Source organism: Mus musculus, chromosome 10 (assembly GCF_000001635.26).
Source record: "Mus musculus strain C57BL/6J chromosome 10, GRCm38.p6 C57BL/6J".
Taxonomy (NCBI): Eukaryota; Metazoa; Chordata; class Mammalia; order Rodentia; family Muridae; genus Mus; species Mus musculus.
In genome coordinates, this window is record NC_000076.6 from 99149730 (window position 1) to 99171983 (window position 22254).

The following is a 22254-nucleotide window of genomic DNA, read 5'->3' on the forward strand; positions in this document are numbered from 1 at the left end:
CTCAGATCCACTCTTTGCAGCTTCTTCCCCAAAATAAAAAACACAAACAACAACAACAAAGCATAGAAACCATCTGAATGTGTCACAGTGTGTCCCACAGGACATCCCTCTGTCCACACATCTTCAGTTGCAAATGGTCACTGCGATGAGTCATCGGTCTGGTTTGAGATTTCTGGCTTCTGTGACAACATCAATACTGGATCCTAATTAGGATTTCTCCTGATTGTCCCGTTGTTGCCCTGTGTCATGGAGATCCTGCAGCTTTGGAACAGCAGGACTAGCCCTTTCACTGGCCCCAACCTTTCGAAGATGATGTAAATTTTAGAGTGGGCCAGTTCAGAGCCTGGATCTGGGCCTGAGTGACTTCTGAGCTAGTCAGCCCAACAGGTCTCCCTTATCCACGCCACCAGCACTGCCCTGGCTAGGCCACCCAATGCTGCCATTGGCCAGAGGCAGGGTCAGCGCTCCTGCTTTCATGCCCTTGGGGCATGCTCACCTCCAGAGCCCGCTCCACTGTGCTGCCCAGTCAGTGTTCAGGGTCCACTGTCCCAAATGCTGCAGCCCGCAAGGGGCTGGGCCAGCTCTCCTGCTCCCACATTCTCCAGGCTAGCTACCCGTGTTTTCACCATCAGGACCAGCTCCACTGTGTTGCCCAGGGGAGGTGCAGGGCCCATTACCCCAGTTCTACAGCAGTGAGGGGGCACGGCTAATTCTTCTGGATGCTGCAGGTGCAAGTGAGGAGGGGAAGGACATCACCCCCACACCCATGGTGTGTGGCCTTTTTGCTTTGGTTTGGTTCTGTGCAGAATATGAAGTGTCCATAGGCTTGCTACTCATATTCAGGAACCCCAAATCAGATGAAGTTTTTTTTCCCTGTTGTCTTAACAGTCCTTTGACTGGAGGTCCATCTGGATAGCCAAACCAGGATGGATATTAAGCAAAAGTTTTGAACTAGTAAGATGTAATGCTTAATACTGATACCTTCTGCGAATGTCACCAGTGAGCTCGTTGTCCCCTTTGACATGTCTCAGAAAGCCCCAACATCAAGGAGTAGTTCAGGGTAAGCACCTCTCAGTTGAGCTATTGGGGTCCTTCCAAGCAAAGAATTGGCTTTGTGGTTCCCTATGAGACCTCAGGACAGCATATAACCTGACACCCTATTAAGACTCTATTGTCACCCAAAGCAGGCCAGAGGGAAACTGTCTCTTCCATTCAATCAGTTTCTAAGTGTACTGTTACAGTAGCCATCCATCAAGCCAATTATCATAGACTCTAATATAGAGATAACAGTTTACACTATTCATTGTGCAATCTTAGACAAACTACCAAAGCTTTCAAAAGACAAATGAGAATATCCCCTAAAAGTTCCAACATAGCACAAAGTTCATATTTGGTTGCTGTACAAGCTACAGTGAGATATCCCAAACACTGCTGCTTCTCTGAAGACCTTATATCCATTCCCTATAGTTACTAACACACAAGTAAAGAACGCAGCCATCCCTATCATACTGGCAAATCCCCGAATGGTTTAAAGACCCCATAGCGGCTCAGAAGACAAGGAACATCAGAAGTTAAACTAGTTCAAAAGAGAACTCAGAGAGCTCAAAGGAGTTTCCAAACTGAGAGGAAAAAGACAGGGCCGGGCTCAGACGCACTGACTGGAAGAGCTTAAAGCTTGGCATTCGGGGCCTGAAGAGGCCAAGCACTCCTTTCTCCTCCTCACCAAATCTAAGCGGAAAGCAGCGAACACAGCCAAAGTGTGGAGATAAGAAACGTTCCTGGACTAAAAGTGGGACCACCAGCCTTTCCTCTCTATCCAGGCTTGGGTGCTTGAATGGCTGATGCCAAAAAGGTGTCTTTGATCCTGGTTCAGCTTGACCAAGCTGTAATGAGAGATATTAGGGTAAAAGTTTTGGCCCTGGCAGGTCCTAACAGCTGAGCTTGGCCACACATCCCCAGTATCCAATTAAAGAGAGGAAGAATGCTAAAAAGCTGGGTGAGGTTTATTCAGTGTGGCCACACTGGGAAGAGGAGTAGATAAAGAAGTCCTGTGTCATGCCTTCCACCCCACCCATCTTCTTAAAGTGACTTCAGAGCTAACTTGGGGGCTGTAAAAACAAAGTTACTGTGGAAGTTTTCAGGCTCTGGTTGTCTGCACTATGTGAGAATCAGAAGTTAATAGACCTAAATAACTGACATGGAGGAAACAGCTTCCTTCTGTGTAGGGTACGGAAGCTGAAAGAGATGGCAATGGTTTTTCTGGTTTGTATTAGATATATATTAAAACTGCATTGTTGCACGTAAAAATATCAATCACTTCTTCCATGTATCCATGATTTCTGCGTAGCAAATATATTAGTAAATCTGTTTACTATTCCTAATAGGTATCATTAGTTCTTTCATTTTAAAGATAAGAAAATGAACAGAACCAATTAAGACTTTGGGACAGTGTAGTACGCGCGCGTGCACACACACACACACACACACACACACACACACACACACACACAGCATAGTGTATAAACCATTGTGCTGTACTGCCTCCTGCTGGAAGAATGGTGGCCAGAGGTGACTCCTCATGAGAACAGAACTGTCCTTCAAACTCGACACTCCTTCATCCCAATTGCTCTTTAAATTTAATTTATGGCTAAATTAGAGAACCTATATGAGCTGATAATAATTAGCTATTAATTATTTTGGTAATATAGTCAAAAACTTTATAGCTCTGTGCCCAGTGAGGTTCTCTGTATGTGACACATTTGCATTGCTGAAGTCATTCCATCTGATTAGCTGGAAGCTTAATACCATGTGATGTCAGAATACGTCACTTGCTTTGGTGAACCATGCTGACTTTGCTGTTAGGGAAGAGACTGCCTCTGACTGATTCGTGTTTTCACAGTGATGCTGCCAACATAGAAAAGGACGTGCTTGAACTTAAGACGTATTCTCTGAAAAAAATTAATAGGGTCATAAAGATGGCCAGTTATGTCAAATTACAGTTATGATGTTAACAGCCCCTTGACATGAAGAAACCATTGTTTTCTGATTTGTGTTTATTTTCTATAAATTAGTTCACAGCTGCGGTGTGAACTGTCTGTCCTTCCATCCTTTGGGTAACAGCCTTGTCACCGCCTCTTCTGATGGAACAGTTAAGATGCTGGATCTCATAGAGGGAAGACTCATATACACACTTCAAGGACATACGGTACCAATACTGAGACTTCGGTCTCCTAAATGAAATCCACTTCAGCGTTCGGTTCATTTCGTGTGTGCCTTTGTTATGTTTAGTAGTAATGTGCATTTGCTGCTACTCCTGTAACTTGATTTTATTTTACTTCTAAGTTTTTAATCTCTAGAAGCAATTCTTAAAAATATTATTTACTGTAACTCTTCAAGACCTATGACTTTAGCTATTCGTTAAGAAAATACTACTGCAGTCTCAGTACAGACCAAATTGTTTGGAAGGTGGATACTTCTTATCTTTCCCCTCGTGCCTATGCTGGGTTCTCTCTGGTAATTCTTGTGCAGGGACCCATCCCGTGTTACCAAGGCAGTCACACCTGGCTCATTATTATTACCAAATTGTTACCAAATATTATTTCTAGGACACCCACTTGCCTTCCAGATAAGCCCTATTCTGTTTTAACAAACTTCCTGGAAAGAAAGATGATGGTTTAGTTCTCATGTTCCTTAGTCTTTTGTTTTACTTCTCATTGGCTTAGGACTAAGGGAAAGGAGATTGGTGCATCTTAAGTCTGTAAACTCTCCTTCTCTTGTGGGTCAATGTTCTTTTTAGAACAATTCTTTTTTCACGCCTTAGGCACCACTGGGAATTTTCTTTTAGGTGAGTTCAAGCTCTTCGTATCTCATAATAGAATGGGCTTTGTGGCCTTTCTGCCTATCTGCTCTGCTTGTTCCACGGCAGGGTTAGGGCCAAACACAACCAGCCCAGTCTCACGCGGACATGCAACTTTAGGGCAAATAAATACAATCCCTAACAGTGGCCAAGAGATGTCAAGTAATACTACATAATTAGGAATAACGACAGAGCAAAATGCAGGGAAAGCATTTAGCAGTGCTTAGAAAAACACTGCACATAGATTTCTCATCTAGAGGTAAAGTACTTGTGAAGCTACAACAACCTAAGTCAGTAACAGGGTGTCCTGGTAACATTTGCTGTGATGAGAAGCAGTCAGAGAAAGGGCTTATTTCCGTTATAGTTCCAGAAGGGGTACAGTCTACCATGGTAGGGAAGTCATGGAGCATGAGTGTGAGGCCAGCCTATCACTGTGTTGGTTGTCTGGAAGGAAGAAGAGAGGCAAAGAGAGAAAGCTAGAGAGACAGATGGAGAGATGGAGAGAGCGACAGAGACACAGATACACAGAGAGAAAAAAAAAAAACAAGAGACAGAGAGAGGGGAAAAAAGAGGTACAGGGCGGAAGGGGAGGGAACGGGACGGGACCTGCAGTGGAGCCAGGGTATAAAACTGTGAAGCACATGCGTAGTGAGGCAAATCCTCCAGCAAGCCTCCAGTCCCACACCTTTCCAGAAAGCACTACCAACAGGGTGAGGGTGGGGGTGGGGTGAAGTGATCAAATGTAAAAGCCTGTGGGGGGCATTTCACATTCAAAGCATAACACAGGGTCTAATGGAATAAAGCAAAATGTTTTCTCCAAAACTTTGTATATCCATCTAAAAAAAAATGAACAAATGTTACTATTTCAAGATGAGAAATAATTTCTTTTCTCTCCGTGGACTGAAAGGTTATATACCGTGATCCCATGTAAAACACGGACATCCAACTTCTCGGGAATCACTTCATGTTAAGTGTCTTTATCTCGGAGAATTTCGGTAACTTCTCCGCGGGCCTCCAACTGTTCTGTGGATTCCCAGTTGCTCATCCCCACGGTTGCAGTGCTGGTTTTTTGCTCACAGTTCTCCTCCTGTGCCCTGGCTCCCTGCGACCTGTTTCAGAAGAGCTCTCCGTAGAGCCTGATGTGGCAGCAAATGACCTTGTATGGCCTCCATGTTTATTGTTCAGTTAATATTTGTCATTGGTTAAATCCAAGCCAGGACGCTAGAGAAGGTTTAGCAAAGTCTGGCCAGCTTACACCTGAGCAGGCTTTTCCTGAGAGGAGAAAGGGGCCGTCCCTTCTTTTGCTGGCCTTCTCACATACTTGGCTTGGCTCTCCCTTAGTTCTCAGCCACCATTCCTCGTTAGTGACTAGGCCTGTCTATCGGACACGTGTTACTACATAGATAGCAAAAGGGCACTCAGTCCTGTTGGTCACCAGGAAGCAGCTCTCAATACTTTCCTCTTTACCTCCCTCATGTCTTAGGGGCCCGTCTTTACCGTTTCATTTTCGAAGGACGGAGAGCTGCTTACATCAGGCGGGGCAGATGCGCAGGTTAGTACACCCTTGACGGGATCGCAAGACCTGATTAATGTACGAAGGCTTTGGCCTTCCTAGGACACTCGTCACTAGCTAGTTTGTATATGCTAGTTTGTTTATGTTAATTTAGTAATGGGTCTGTTGTCACATAGTTCCAGTTGAATAGTTTTAAGAATGCCACAAGTATTTTTCTCTTTCTATATTTTATACTAAATACTACATTTAGTTGACACTGAATGCCCAGTTTCAGTGTCCTTTTGCCTGAGTTAGTGCCTGAGAGTTTGTCTGTACATCTTGTTTCCTCCAATATTGAGCCTCCTGAGGCAAATCTGTGTTTATATGAGATAACCAAAAGTCAGTCATAGCCAGGTTATTAAATAAAATGAATATTCGAGTCAAAAACATAGTGTGTGGCTCTGGAGAAAAGCAGGGAGAAATATGTGCGTGTATAAAATATGACCTAGTAAGAACTCACAGGCTTTTGGTTTAGTTTGGGCTTGGGTTTGGGGGATATTTTGAGTCAGGATCTCACTGTGTCCCACTGACTAGCCTACAAGTCACTAAGCCTCTGTGCAGACCAGGCTGGCTTCAAACATACAATGTCCCACCTGCCTCTGCCTCCCAAGTGCATGTCCTGCCACTTCCAGCTCAAAATAGGATTTTTTTTCTTTTTTCTTTTTTCTTTCTTTCTTTCTTTCTTTCTTTCTTTCCTTATTTATTTATTTATTTATTTATTTATTTAGTCTTCCAAGGCAGGGTTTCTCTGTGTAGTCCTGGCTGTCTTGGAACTCACTCTGTAGACCAGGCTGGCCTCGAACTCAGAAATCCGCCTGCCTCTGCCTCCCGAGTCTGGGATTAAAGGCATGCACCACCACTGCTTGGCCGAAATAGGAATTTTAAGTTGGGCATAAAGGCAGTTCAGAATACTAAATCTCCCTGCCATGCTTGAAATATTGATAAGAGTGACGCACACAGCCTTTCTGGCTGTTCAGAGCAGTAGTGGATTTGGGGCTTTTTTTAAAGTCAGTTCTGTTGTTTTTCTATGCAAGTCAGTAACTTTGGCACTGTTGACTTTGCAGGTCTTGATTTGGAGGACCAACTTCATTCACCTGCACTGTAAAGATCCTAAAAGAAACCTCAAAAGACTGCACTTTGAGGCCTCCCCACACCTTCTTGACATCTACCCACGGTCACCGCATTCCCATGAAGACAGAAAGGAGACTATTGAAGTATGTTGTGTGCATGTATCCTATATTTTTTATGGTCATGGGAGGACTGTTAGTGAGCCCTGTGCTTAAAATTACACTGATGTATACAAAACTGGGTCCCGCACTTGGCCACACTGAGAGAAACTCTGTTATTTCCACTAATATAATCTAGCCGTAGGTACGCAGTAGTGTGTGTGCTGATGTGAATATTGCTTAGATTCTCTTCTAAGTGGCTTGGAAATAGAGCTAAAAGTTATGTTGCAAATAATAGAAATGAGGAATTAAATCCGAGGCTGTAGAGTGAGTTTGCTTCCTAGCCGGTCACTTTAGGGAGGGTGTTTGATGGCCATCATGAGAGTGGGACCAAAAGGCAAATGTTCTTATGATAACTATTGAAACAGGTTTCCAGAGGCCTTTTATAGCCGAACAAACCCCACCTATGAACATTTTTATAAGGTATTTATTATTACATTTAATAATTGAGACCATTTTGTTTGTGTCTGTGTGTGTGTGTGTGTGCGCACACACACACACAATGTTTGTTGGAGTCTCACTTTCTATAGTACCCTAGCCTTGATGGCTACTTTTCTTACCTTTACAGGCCAACAAGGTGGCTCACTGGGTAAAGGCACTTGCCACACTAAGCCTGACACTATCGAAGTTCAATTCCCGGAGTATCCACAAGGTGGACTGCCATACATTGTCCTCTGACTTAAACACATGCATGCACACTTGCACATGTGCGTGCGCACATGCTGGCACACACACACACACTGTTCCTTATTGAATAAATTTTTTAATAGTTTCTCTTTCTGGGAATGGTTTGTTGGAGCCTCATTTTATATAGTACACTGGCCTTGATGTTCTTTGCCAGTGAGCTCTTTTATTTTGGTCCATTGATTTGAGTTTTCTCCCTTCAGAGAAAAACTCATTTTGCTTAGTCCTTAGCTCACGTTAGTCTCATAGTCTGCGTCGTCTGACTCTCTTTAAGTCTGCTTCTGTCCCAAGAGCGTCCTGTTCATTTGAGGTTGTTTTTTCTTTGTTATTACAGAGTCTGCTTCTGTCCCAAGAGCGTCCTGTTCATTTGAGGTTGTTTTTTCTTTGTTATTACAGAGCTTTGATTTTAGAATATTTATTTTGCTTTCTTCCTTTTCTTATCTCCCACTATTAATTTATTCATTCATTTTACATCCCGATCATAATATATGTTTTTTGTTGTTTGGGTTTTGTGACTTGGTCTCTTGTCCTTACACTGGCCTTGAACTCACTGCGTTTTGGAGGATGACCTTGAACTCCTAATCTTTGCCAGTGCTTGCCAAGTGCTCAGATAACAGGCTGCTGCCTGCCGGGCGGTGATGGCGCACACCTTTAATCCCAGCACTAGGGAGGCAGAGGCAGGTGGATTTCTGAGTTCGAGGCCAGCCTGGTCTACAGAGTGAGTTCCAGGACAGCCAGGGCTACACAGAGAAACCCTGTTTCAAAAAAAAAAAAAACAGGCTTCTGCCACCAGCACCCCGACCCGAGTGCTGACGTAAACTGACCGCAGCCCATGTCATTTCGTCACTCCCAGTCCACCTTCTCCTCCCCACCTCGCCGCTTCCTTGGCTTTGGTTTCGTTACTGTCTGTCTCAGGCCTTTCTCCTACTCTCTTGAAGCATGCATACTTCGTGCTCTGTGTGTTTGCCTTTCCTCACTGGATTTGAAGAAGGGCTCTCAGTACTAACTCAAACTGACCTCACACTCCTTGTCCCCAAGTGCTGGGACTTCCATCGTTCACAACAACACCTAGGAGATTGTTTCTTAAATTTTGTCTAACCCAGATATATATATATATGTATGTATATGTATATATATGTGTGTGTGTATATATATATATATATGGATTTCTACTGTTGTTTCTTGTCAATAGTGTTGATTTTCAATTGTTTTTTTTTTATAATTTTTATCTTTTTGGATAATCATTGGAGTATTAAACCACTGTGCCTACATGCGTGCCTATGTGTGTGTGTGTGTGTGTGTGTGTGTGTGTGTGTGTGTGTGCGCGCGCGCGAGCATGATCATGCATGCATGCATGTGTGTACGTGTGATGCTGGGAATCCAGCGCAAGGCCTCTTACATGCTACAGTGACCCACCACAGAGCTACATTAGCCCTCATTTACTCTTTCACTCTTTGAACAAGAGAATATAATTTTTTAAATAATTACTATTTCCTGTGTATGGGGGTTTTGCCTGCATGCATGTCTGTCCACCATGCAGTGCCCTTAGAAGCCAGACGAGGGTGTCACATTCCTTGTGACTGGAGTTACAGATGGTTGTGAGCCAGAATGTGGGCACTGGGAATTGAACCCAGGACCTCTAGAAGAGCAGCCAGTGCTCTTACCATTGAGCCATCTCTCCAGCCCAAGAAGAAATTTTTTTCCTCAGTTGTTATAGTTGTTATGTGTATCTGTTGGCTTTTTATAATACATTCATACAAAGTAAATACATATATATTATATATAATTTTTTTTCTTGACTGTCCTTTTCTTGTGTTACCAAAGTAGTGTTTTGATTTTTACTTTAGCACTTCTATGACTTAGCAGGGCTTGATCAGTGTGAAGAATACCCGCCCCTCCCCAGCCCTGTCATTTACCCAGCACCCAGCCAAGTGCTGTATTATAGAGCTACAGGTCCCAGTTGAGTGTATTTCCCTGGCATTGTGCTGTCCGGGCCCAGAGACTCAAGCTGTTTCCTCTGTGATTTACCATCAGCCCTGGTCCATTTTAGAGAGCTAGACTTTAAAATGTTCACAAGGTGACTGGATGGCTTGCTCTGACTCTGTAGCTGAGAACCCTGAAAGCAGCTCCTTTGTGTGGTTCGGTCAGGCTGACCCAGGCTGCGCAGAGACGCGCTCGGCTGTGCTTTTCACGTGTGCACTGACACGTCTATTAAAAGCTGCCTTTTCATTATGGAGCTAGAGGGCAGTTGTACGGCACATAATTCAGAGAATGTGCCTGAACATTTTGTGTGGGCCTGAGGAAGTTGGCCTTAGGTGCCCAGTTTAAATCACCTGTAGGTCCTGAGAGCTGTTTGAGTTAACTGTCTTGTATGACTGACTTTTGAAAAATACTTCCAGATGCTGAGCCAGAGAAGTAAAAGGATTCTGCGTATAAACTGCGAGTCATCTTGTTTTAAAAATGAAACTCACAATAAAGCAAAGTATAATGGTTTTTGTACAGAGCATATTTTAACATTATAAAAAATAATTGGATATCAAGTTATTTTTAAAGTCTTCATGTTAGTGACTATAGATCCCTTGAAGAAAGAAAAAACTGCTTAATTTAAAACTAAAACTGTCCCACAGATGTGATTTAGATTAGACAAGAAATACTGTGCTCACTTATGAGAAATCATACTTTAAAATAATTCTCTTTCAAAGCTTTAGGAAGGTGCACTTCAATTAAAACGGAAAACATTCTGTGTTCAGAATTTTTTAAAAATATAAAATTATGTCTTTTTAACAAATAGAATTGAAGTAATTTCTCTTCTTTTTGCAGTAGCTATGAGTGTTGGGTTTTTGAGATTAGAGCAGTATAGACTCCCTATGATTTATATCTTATTATGTTTTCTTAACCTTCTGCGTGGAATTGTTTGGCCTTTGCAAAGGCCACTGGCTTGCTAGCATTTGTCTTATTTGTATGAAAGAACAAAACCCATTAGAGTCTCAGATCTCTGCTACTGCCAACCAGATGTAGAAATACTAATCCTTACACGAATAGAGGAATGGCAGCCAGATTGTTCTGCAAATCCACCAGAGGAAGCCACGAGAAAAAGACATGGAACATAGAAGCCTCGTATGTGAACGCCCCTCTGTGTCCCCTCCTTGTTCTGCGGACAGACGTGTTGCTGAAGCCCTCCATCCTCATTACAGTTAAGGAAAGAACACTGTCTTTCCATGTTGTTGGGAAGGCCAAGTTTTCACACGGGTGTCTTGCTCTAGCCTATTTGAATTAAGAGTAGTTTATGTCAACTTCCTCAGCAGGCCACAAGCAAGAGCTTCACCGTACTGTTCCAGGAAAAAAATGCTTTCCCTTCAAAGGGTATTCACATGACATTTGAATGGCGCTGCCCTATGTAGTCCAGTCTACTTCTCATTTGCATATTTGGAAGGTGTGGTGGTTTGAATATGCTTGGCCCAGGGAATGGCACTATTTGGAGGTGTGGCCTTGTTGGTAGGTTTGGCCTTGTTGGAGGATGTTTGTCACTGTCAGGTGGGCTGTTTTTTTGTTTTTTTGTTTTTGGTTTTTCGAGACAGGGTTTCTCTGTATAGCCCTGTAGGCCATCCTCCTAGCTGCCTGTGAGCAGCAGTCTTCTGTTTGCTTTTATTTATTTTATATATATGAATACACTATACCTGTCTTCAGACACACCAGAAGAGGGCATCAGATCCCATTATAGATGGTTGTGAGCCACCATGTAGTTGCTGGGAATTGAACTCAGGACCTCTGGAAGAGCAGTCAGTGCTCTTAACCGCTGAGCCATCTCTCGAGCCCCCTCCTGGTTTGTCTTTGGAACCTTATGTAGCACTCTCAGCTCCTCCTACACTATGCCTGCCTGGACACTGCCATACTTCTGATGATAATGGACTGAACATCAGAACCAGTAAGCCAGCAGCAGTTAAACATTGTCCTTTATAAGAGTTGCCTTGGTCATGGTAAAACCCTAAGACAGTGGGGAACCCAGCAAGCCTCCTAAGGGATCATGATAGATCCTCGTGAGACTGGGGGGTCACATAGTTGTTCTAGCCTTACGGAATATTAGCAGGGAGAGCAGTGAAGTCAAAATCATTAATGAAATCATTCTCTTGATTGCCTTCAACTTCAGAATGGCCACTTGAGTAGCAACATCATCTATAGGTTACGTATGAAATTCTATGTTACTTAGCAGGACAGAACAATCTTTTTATATAACTAAATATTTTATAGTTCATTGGTGAAAATTCTGTCATGATGAATAGAATAGAAATCCTCAAATCTTAGATCATGGTTTCCCTTAATCTGCTAATAAGGTTAAAAACATTACCATTGAGGGTGAAAATAGGATTTCCTGTCTACCAATTCTATATTTTAATTCTAGCTGAACTGTATACATATTGTTTTGAGGCGCTTATGTGGCACTAGTAATAATAAGAAGAAGAACATGTAAGCCTGTACAGTATTTTTCCATGACTTCCATTGAAAGTCAGTAATGTTTTTATTCACATGAAAATTCAGGTCAGTAGATGCAAAAGCTAGTAGCTGGCAGTGCCCAAGGTGCAGCCCTGGCACCGTGGCTCATTGTGCAGCTCTGCCCATCTATTGCCGTGCTTCGGTTTAATAAGAGCTCAAATCTGGTTCTGTCAGCAGACACTGAGGTCCCAGCTTTAAGGGCTCGTGCCCTGCCCTTCGGGAAGCATTACAGACTATGTTAGTGTGCGCGTTCCTGAGCTCTTCGGTGATGTAGACCCTTAGGTCGGGAGCGTGGTTACCTTCAAGATTCTATACAACCTTCTCGCTCATAACTCTCCATTGTCCCCCTGTTCAGGTAATGAGAGCCCAACTCTCAATCCGTCCCATTTCAAGGCCACTTGGTTTATGAGACAGCAATTGTTCTTCAGTGTAGTAAAACACTATTAGTTAAGTAAATTACAAACTTGTAGGAAGTCAACAATTTTCTACAGGAGGGGCCTATTCTTTCCTTGGTTAGGACTTAAACTTTCAGAGCAGTTTCTCTTTCAGGAGCAAAGCAAAATTGATGAGCTTCTCTATACCTGCACTAGGTGGCGCTAGAGAAAAGACTACCGTGGCTCTCTGGCCCCTCACCTAAGACTAAAAGGCATAAAGGAGGCCCATGTACGTCTGCTTCACAGGGACGGTGGAGGAGGTGTTGGCTTTCTGCTGGAAAATGGCTGGAAGGAAGACGTGTTGGCCAACTGGGCCAGCTGTCCTCCATCATTCTTGTACACAAATCTATCCCCCCTTTACTGTGTCTTGGAGTCGGGCACCTCCACTGTCACACAGTGGGCTGAATAATCATAAGATGTATTTCTAAAACAACAGCTAGGGGACTGAGCATGGTGGCACATGCACCTGTAATCCCAACACTCGGGAGTCAAAGGGAAGGGGACCTAGACTGAGGCCAGCTTCCGGTGCATAGCCATGGTGAGATGGATCCCCAATGCAAAACCAGGCCAGCAAGCTATCTCAGCAGTTAAAGAGAGGCTTCTGCAGCACAGCCTGCCAACCTGAGTCCACTCCCGGGATCCACGTGGTGGAAAGAAAGAATCCAAAGCTCACCGATTGTCCTTCAACCTCCACACATGTGCCATGGTGCAGTCCCATGTGTAAGAGTGCACACACTCACATGTACAAATATCTAAATCTAGTAATCTAATCGTCACAACAGCACCGCCCCCTCAAGCCTGAGTGCTTTAAATCCAGCAGTCGGCTCTTCTTGCCTAGGGCTCGGCCCACTGTTAGAACAATGTCCAGCAACTCCCCCAGATGGGTCTCTCTAAAGCACTTAGACTCCAGCCTCGAGGTTTTCCCAGATTTCTTTGTAATTTGGCCTTTGTCAACTGCTCATTTGCACCATGGCTCTGCTTAGCCGGTTTGGAGGAAGGCTTGGGATGGGGGGGGGGGGGGGGAATGGGGAGGACTCTTTTAGCTCACCCTGTCTCTGGGACTTGTTTTCTAAAGTGTATTTTGTTTTTATTTTGGTGTTTGTTGAGCAGCTGTGTCAAGCTGTGTTTCCTTTCTAAATCCTTTGTCACTGAGCAGCCAGCTAGGGTTTTCTTCTGGCCCTGAGTGCTGTCCCGTTGGCTCTGCTGTCTGGCTTCTCTTTGGCTCTCTCCTTAGAACTGAGAACGGTTGTGTTTTCTTTGGTTTGCCTTGGGGCCTTTGAATTTAGAAGTAGTTCCTCTTGGAGGTGCTCATCGACCCAGGAACTCGTTCCCCTTTCCCTGCAATTTTACTGCATACGTATTTTCAAATCTATAATTAAATACTCTCTAGCTTTGAATGGTCAGAAAGTCTTGGTAAATGGGGTTGTGTTGAGTTTGTTTTCCTGTAACTTGCCTTTTTATTTCGTATAAAAACCCTGAGAGGGCTGGTGAGATGGCTTAGTGGTTAAGAGCACCGACTGCTCTTCCGAAGGTCCCGAGTTCAAATCCCAGCAACCACATGGTGGCTCACAACCATCCATAACGAAATCTGATGCCCTCTTCTGGAGTATCTGAGGAAAGCTACAGTGTACTTACATATAATAAATAAATAAATCTTTAAAAAAAAAACCCTGAGATGTTTATATAACGTGAACTGACACATTTATATGTGTACGGAGCCTTGTGTCTCAGTGGCTTTACCTCGCAGGCAGTCTCTACAGTTACAAAGGGCCGTGCGCGCTGCTGACAGTATGGAGCACTCCTGTGTTAGCAATGGTGCTTCTTGCCATTTTCACTGCTGCAGAGAACCTCTGACGGTTTCACTTCTGAGATTTGTTTTTCCATGGGATTTCTGTTGTCTACATTTCCGTGTATAAGCTTGCGTACAGATATTAGATATTCTGCTTTTCCGGTATTCGACCTCATAATGATCCTCACAGTGACACAGCTCTCCCACAGCATCCGTGATCGATCACAGACGCATCCCCCTTGCTTGCAGCTTTTGCTTTTCCGGGTTTTCAGATGCTGTTCTCCACCTCTGGTTGGAATAATAACCGTAAATTTTTTGTTCTTGCTGGTTTTACCGTTTGATCATCACGTTTGGGTTCTACATATCTCCTGCCGACCCTTGCTAGCCGGGATCCGTGGACCTAGCCAGTTCTTAAAACGGTCCATCATCCTTGTCTATAGACAGATGCCATTGAATCTTATGGTGTTTGTTTCCCACCCACGCCTTGCTCTTCTTCCAAACCATCCACAGTACAACTTTCTGTTTACTTGAAACTTTCGAGTCAATGAAGTCTTAGTCTTTCCCATGAATTCCTGGTGGGTTTTCTTCAGTACTTTCGAAACTGTCCGTATTTTAACGTCATGTTAAAATCCACTTGGGTCTGTGTGTTGAGTGGGGCTGGCAGTGCTCTTTGGTTCTCTTGGTGAGGCTGAGGGCTCAGAAGTAGGTCCTGTTTAGCTCTCCATTGGTAGTCACTGAGTTTTTAAATGAAACTTTATCATTTCCTCTCTGATTCATACATCTTAACATTGTATTTCTTTTTCTTGTTTTAATGTACTGGCTAGGATATTTTCTGCATCTCTTGAGGTGGGTCTTTCTATTTTAATATTCCTCTGTAGGTGAATTGCATTGCTTTTAGAATGTGAAAATGGCCATTTCCTGCTTAACTGCAACATTGTCGATAGTGTGTACATTGGTAGGCTTAGTGAAACCATATTTTGCCAGTATCTGTGCCTTATCCATGAGTATATGCTTTATTTTTAGAATAGATTATAAATACTTCTCTTTTTTTAGTATTGGTCCTTATGACAGAGGATGTCCCGTTGACTTATTCATGTGTGCACACAGATTAATCCCAAGCGTGAGGTGATGGATTTGCAGAGCTCGTCTCCCCCCGTGGTGGATGTCCTTTCTTTCGATTCAACCACAGTAAGTAGTCTTTCTCTAACTTAAGCGGTGCTGCACCATTTGTCACAGTCTATTTCCTTACAAAGTGAAAGAATCGGGGATAAAGCGTGAGCTCGGTGGCCTAACCTTTCAGCACAGCAAGGCTGTATACAAAGTCATTTCTACGTTTCTAAAATACCACCAGGGGGAGCAGCAGCCATTTCCAGAACAGTTTTACCTTGGAATATCTTAAACTCAGTCGAACTCACCCTCCCTGTACCCCTGCCCCCCTTGTTTCCTGCTCACTTCCCCCCGCCCCCCTATTTCCTGCCCCCCCTGTCCCCTACCTCCTGCCTACCCTGTTCCCTGCTCCCTTCTCCCCCATCCTCTGCCCCCTATCCCCTGCTCCCTGTCCTGGGGTACTACCCTGCTGTCATAGAGAAGACTGTACTGCCCTAAAAATGGCAGTTCCTCTGCTTTGTTTATGTTACTCTCTTGATGGATTACCCAGAAATAAAGTATCTCTACTACTTACAATTTTGTTTATAAAAATGATCCGTATATGTTGCGCATCTGAAGGTTTCAGAGACAGTTTGAGCCATCTACCTTCTGTGTCTGCCCTCTCTTCTACACAAATCACAGTAACGCTGCTGATTAGCACAAGCCCTGCTCTGAGAGCAGGAAGAACAGTGTTGCCTGTGACCACACTGACACCACGCTGTCCATTTAGTTCAGTATTGTGGGTAAAATTTTAAAGAAACACAGCCTGACATATAGACTCAAGTAGATGCCAAGAAGCAAATCTAGCGCAAAGGAGTTCTGCCTGTCCCCAGGAAGCACTGCAGTCCTGCAGCTATGAAGGGTCCTCTCAGAGTTAGTGCCAGTGAGAATGTTCTTCTCTGAGAAGACGCAGCAGCGAGAGCCACATAGCAGCAAGCAGGCCCTCACTGTGAAGGGAAGGCACGAGTCTGTGGTGGAGCTGATCTGGGCACTTACCGTGCTCACATCCACAAACCCTCAGCATTTCTGCACGAATGAGTGACTTGTCCAATTAAATTTATCTAAACATTAGCTAGCTAGCTAAAACTTGGCACAGTGCTCTCCCTATAGTTAGTCTTCAATGAACTTGACACACCCCATGCCTCTGACCCCATATGTCCCAGTGAGCTGACTTTGTATTCTGTAGATAAGGTAGCTTGGGAAGTCACCAGCAGGCTCGACTTTAGTGCTCCTGACTTAGAAACTGTCTCAGAGTTTTCCTTCTCTTTTTGAGACTCACTCCCCCTGCCGGTACCCTTTAAGCTTTGCAAAGACTCCTGACTTGGGGCTAGAGAGGTGGCTCATCAGTTAAGAGCACTGGCTACTTTTCCAGAGGTCCTGAGTTCAATTCCCAGCAACCACATGGTGGCTCACAACCATCTGTAATGGGATTGATGCCCTCTTCTGGTGTGTCTGAAGAGAGCAACAGTGTACTCATATTTTAAAAACAAAAAACAAAGAAACCAAGTTTGCTCTGAAGGTGGGCCTGTCACCAGCTAGAGCAAAAGGGTACTTATCCCTTGACGGTAACCCAGAAGAACCAGAATCAGCTAGTTTATGTGGTATTTGTGGGACTGTGATGAAGGAGTGTCATCCACAAGAGGGGAGCACTAAGTAGAACAGTCAGTCATCCACAAGAGGGGAGCACTAGCCTGAGTAATGTGAAGCTGCCTTTATGTAACAAAGCCAGTCGAACACCAGTGACTTCACTTTAGAGTAGCAAAGCCAAACATCGTGGCACATTCTAATTTAGAGTTCAGGAGTCAGGGGCAGGAGGGTTTTGAGTTTGAGGCTAGCATGAATTATATAGTAAGACTATGAAAGGCAAAGGGCTGGGAGTGTGTGCCTGTAGCAGTTTGGCTAGCACATAGAAGCTACACTAAGGTGAGTCTTAGCTATCCTCTAATGTCTCACTATAGAGGAGAAATTAAGGCATACAAAGTAACTGTTGGTATCTTTGTGGCTTGTACTTCTGTCTCTAATGCCTGACAGAAATTTTGATATAATATTTGGATACCAAAATCAGTTGTAAGCTGGGCATGGTGGCACACGCCTTTAATCCCAGCACTTGGGAGGCAGAGGCAGGTGGATTTCTGAGTTCGAGACCAGCCTGGTCTACAAAGTGAGTTCCAGGACAGCCAGGGCTATACAGAGAAACCCTGTCTCGAAAAAAACAAACCAAACAAACAAACAAACAAACAAAAAATCAGTTGTTACCAGTCTATATTTTTAAACCTTGGTTGTACCACCCCCAAATAATTCTCTGCAAAAGTATTGGCTATCATGTAGTCATGGTTTTAGAATGTTTATCGCCTCAAAATCTTTATTTTGGTTATAATCAAGTCACATATATAGGGTTGGGTTTTTTGTTTTTTGTTTACTTGGTTGGTTTTTTTGTTTGTTTGTTTGTTTTTTGGCTTTTTAAAGACTCTTTTCTTTAGGATTCTGGTTTGACTCTTAATATTTTCATAGAAATAGACCATGGTTCTGCCATCAGACTTTGAATCAGAGATGGCTAGAATATAGCTCAGCAGTTGAGGTTTGGCTAGCATGCTTGAAAGAAACCCTGAGTTCCATTGCTAACATGCACATTTATACATAGGCTTTTAGCATTTGCCACCTATGATGTGGCTACACAGGGTGGGGTATTTCAGATTCTCTTTGCCACTCTCCTCAAATAGGAATATAATTGAAGGAGTTTGTTGCGACTAAAGAGATGACACTGTAGATAAAGTGTACCGTGTGAACAGGAGGATCTTAATTCCCAAAAACTGTATATAAAGCTGGGTTTGGTGGGGAGAGCCAGTAATCCAAGCTGAGGAGAGCCCAGATATGAGGGTTCACTGACCAGACGATCTTGCCGGCTTAGCAAGTTCCAGGCTAGTCAGAGACCTAATCTCAAAAAACAAAGTGGATGGCTTCCCAGAATGACACCTGAATTCAACCTCTGGTTTCTACATTTACCTACATACTGCCAACTACAGGCATATACACCCCACCCCCACCACACCACACCACACCCACACACACACACAAAGAAACCTGTTACCTTCAGGTAAATTGTAGTCTTAAAGTTTTTTGACGGTTTGGGGTTTTTGTTATTGTTGTTGTTTGGGGGGTTTTGGTTTTGTTTTGTCTTTTGAGACAGGGCTTTTCTGTATAGCCCTGGCTGCCCTGGAACTCTCTCTGTAGTCCAGGCTGGCCTATAGCTCAGAAATCCCTCTGCCTCTGCCTCATAAGTGCTGGGATTAAAGGTGTGCGCCACCACCCACAACTTAGCCTACTGTATTCATTTTATTATTTGTCCTAAAAGTAGATGAAGAAACTGAAGTCAGAACTCTCACCGTCGTTCTGTGGATTGCTAAAACACTGGATTCCTTATCTCAATCCTGAGCACAATGCATAGTGCAAATATAACTATGCCTTTCTTTAGAGTTAGAGACAGCATTCAGGTCAAATTAGTTATTTATAATAAACTGAGACTTTCAAGTTACATTATAGGGGGAAAAAAATCCCAGAATGTGCAGTTCTTTAAACCATTAGCCAAAATAAAGACAGGCCGCCCAGAGAAGCACAGCAAGTTGCTCCCGTGAGAAGGCCCAACAGCGCCCACCCTGGGCAGGGGAAGGAAGACAGCAGTGGACGGAACACATGTCAGCTGGAGAGTTCCCCTCATGTCCTGTATGGGGAATTGTCACGGAAATGTTGGTGGGGGCAGTGTTCCCAAAGAGATGATCAGTCACCTAGAGAAGGCAATAGAAGACTTTTCCCAGAGAAATCAGCCGTTAGCCTGAGCAGAGATGGGTAGGATTTGTTATTGTAGTTTGTTTGTGTGTTTTCAAACTGGAATATTTCAGGTAAGAATGCAAGTATGTTCCTTTAAAATTTTTTGAAAATGTGCACCATGATAATAAAATGCACAGTAATCTACTTCTGATCCCTCCTCCTTGCATCCTGTCTCCCCACCCCCACCCGCATACGGTCTCTCCTTGTTCCTCCCTCCCTGAGCTGGCTTGGAGATTGTCTTGCCTTAGCCTTTTTCCTTCACAGGTGGCACATTGGGGCCTTTACATTGCCTTACCAACAGGTGGCAGATATGGCCGAATCCTGCCAGGCTTCGCTCTCATATGCGTCCATGTCCCTCCCGCAATAAGTATTTCTTGAGGAACTGCTCCGTGGTCATTCCCCATTCTCAGCTTTAAAGAAATGAAAAGGAAGCAATAAATTAAAACCTGTCCAGAAAAGTTCAATTCTACATCCCACTCAGAGAAACAGGGAAGTCTCAGTTAAAAACAGAGTCTTTTTAGGATAGTGGATCAAAAACGCTGCAAAAGTGCAGAAAAGCACTCTGGGCAATAGCGAGAGGCTGCAGGAGTGTGGTCAAGACACCTGTCACATGGCAGGTGCCGCCTGAGTAAGTGCCGCAGTGGCACTGGGGGCAAGGACCTAGAAAACTAAGGAACTAATGGACTTCAGGCAGTAGTGGCTTGACACAGGCAGGAGCAAGGGAGGGTCAGAGATGGCAGGCTTCTGAAGATATTTTGAAGGCAGAGCCAAGAGGATTTCCTGACAGATTGGATGTCAGCTGTGGGATTCCCTATCTCCTCTCCCAGGGGACAGTAAGGTGTAGCCTTGCATAATCTCAGGGCAGCTGGGAATATCTTCTGCCTCAACCTCATTTTGACAAAGAGCCAAGGACAGAAAAATAATCATAGTTTTCTTGTCTTAGGTTCTGGAACCAGGGGAAGGAAATTCTCTGCCTTTTCTGTGACTTTGGGGAGTGCCCTGCTAAATGTCATTTAGAGTCACATTTCTCAGCAGAGCACGCTTGGTTTCTCTTTTGCAAAAGATTTTTTACATCAGCCTGTTTGAGGGAAGAGAGCCGTTGCCCACTTTCATGGACCATATGGTACATACTACCTATAAAGCAATGTTGTGTTGACACATCTGCGGACACAGGGAGAGTAGACTTGCAGACAGAATATTTCCACGGGTGTTGTGGCAACAGTACATCCTGGTTACTAGACAACATTGTGTAACTAGTTCAGAGTTATTTCAGTTCCTAACTGCTTATGTAAGCAAAGATTTGGAAGGACTTATTTGAAAGAACACAGTGTCTGCAAATTCAAATGTCCCTCAGCCAAAATGTACAACTTTGACAGCTTTAGATGCACGTGCAGGCTGGAGAGTATGTTAAGAGCACTGGTTTCTCTTCCAAAGTACCCGAGTTCAATTCCCAGCACCCACATTGACCACTAACAACTATCTGTAACTCCCGTTCCAGGGCACCCATCTTCTTCTGCATGCAGCGTAAACGTCCACACAGATAATATAAATAAATAGTTTTAAGAATAATGCAGGAGCGCCCGTAAGTCACGGGGCGCTGGCACCCAGCCTTCCTTCCCTCTCCCTGTACTACGTCCCCAGGCTTACTCACGGCGTCATTTGGAGAAGGTCAGGTTCTCTTTAAGGTTTTTAAACTTTGCTACAGCGAATAAGGCTGCATTTGATTTGTAAGTTTAGCACATATGATTTCTAAAAACCAAATATGTTGTTGGCTTACAGTAAACGGGCAGGTTGGTGTGTTTTCAAGCACTGTTTAGGTGGCTCTGCAGTGTCTGTCTGGGTGGCTCTGCAGTGTCTGTCTGGGTGCTCTGAGGTGTCTGTCTGGGTGGCTCTGAGGTGTCTGTCTGGGTGCTCTGCAGTATCTGTCTGGGTACTCTGCAGTATCTGTCTGGGTACTCTGCAGTATCTGTCTGGGTACTCTGCAGTATCTGTCTGGGTACTCTGCAGTATCTGTCTGGGTACTCTGCAGTATCTGTCTGGGTACTCTGCAGTATCTGTCTGGGTGCTCTGCAGTATCTGTCTGGGTGCTCTGCAGTATCTGTCTGGGTACTCTGCAGTATCTGTCTGGGTACTCTGCAGTATCTGTCTGGGTACTCTGCAGTATCTGTCTGGGTACTCTGCAGTATCTGTCTGGGTACTCTGCAGTATCTGTCTGGGTGTTCTGCAGTATCTGTCTGGGTGCTCTGCAGTATCTGTCTGGGTGTTCTGCAGTATCTGTCTGGGTGTTCTGCAGTATCTGTCTGGGTGCTCTGCAGTATCTGTCTGGGTGCTCTGCAGTATCTGTCTGGGTACTCTGCAGTATCTGTCTGGGTGTTCTGCAGTATCTGTCTGGGTGCTCTGCAGTATCTGTCTGGGTGCTCTGCAGTATCTGTCTGGGTACTCTGCAGTATCTGTCTGGGTGCTCTGCAGTGTCTGTCTGGGTGCTTTTCGGTGTCTGTCTGGGTGCTTTTCGGGGTCTGTCTGGGTGCTCTGAGGTGTCTGTCTGGGTGCTCTGAGGTGTCTGTCTTGCTCCTGTACTGCATCTCCACCTGCCTCCTTCAGGTAGGAAACATGTTTTCTTTTTTCCAGATACAGTCTTTAAAACAGAAGAAACAGAAACGGAGATTTTCCTGATCCCATAGGTCCTTGTCCTTAAAGCACAGCAGCCTCCTGTTAGGGAAACGGCTAAAGCTTCAGTGCGGAACTGGCCCTTCCCCGTCCTCTCTGAAACTGACTTTAAAGCAGCACCAACAGGAATGTTTGGTGTGTTAAAGGAGCATGGCTTCTTTCTCTGCGTGGAGTTCCCATTATCTTTTGTTCAATTTCTCTCTGTGAAGGAAAATGGTGTAGGCCAAGAGCGCCATTTCCCACCTACAGTAATCGACTCTGCAGTAAAAATCATGACAGGAAGTCTAAGTTACATGATTGGGGTGTATTTCCCTCCCCCCTAAAATTGCTAATTTGAGCTTCTTTATTTTTCAAAGTCACAGGGAAGGAAAATTCAATGAATTTACCAAAAACTGTATACAAATCAAATTTTTATAAATTGTCCTTGTTAGCTAGTACTTTGTTCTGTTTCTTTACTTCTGTGACAAGAGAGGTTTCTTTTTCTCTGTTAAATGTATCTTTTAAAACAGGAAACTCTACAAAAGAATTTCTTGTAATATGCAATTGGCTGCCTAACAAAGTAAATAGATGTTGCAAATCCCTTT

General features: G+C 44.1%; 1 protein-coding gene across 3 annotated transcripts in view; it reads left to right on the forward strand.

The window, feature by feature from the left end:
* Positions 1–22254, forward strand: part of Poc1b (POC1 centriolar protein B) — a 90993-nt gene that overhangs the window by 42648 nt on the left and 26091 nt on the right. For 2 of the 3 annotated variants that reach the window (NM_027740.7, XM_011243502.1), the window contains 4 exons: positions 3072–3205; positions 5340–5408; positions 6473–6622; positions 15140–15220. In NM_027740.7, coding sequence (NP_082016.1) covers positions 3072–3205; positions 5340–5408; positions 6473–6622; positions 15140–15220 — 434 coding nt within the window. Of the gene's footprint in view, positions 1–3071; positions 3206–5339; positions 5409–6472; positions 6623–14856; positions 14879–15139; positions 15221–22254 lie in introns of all 3 variants that reach the window. The other variant, NR_153333.1, reaches the window with a different exon arrangement.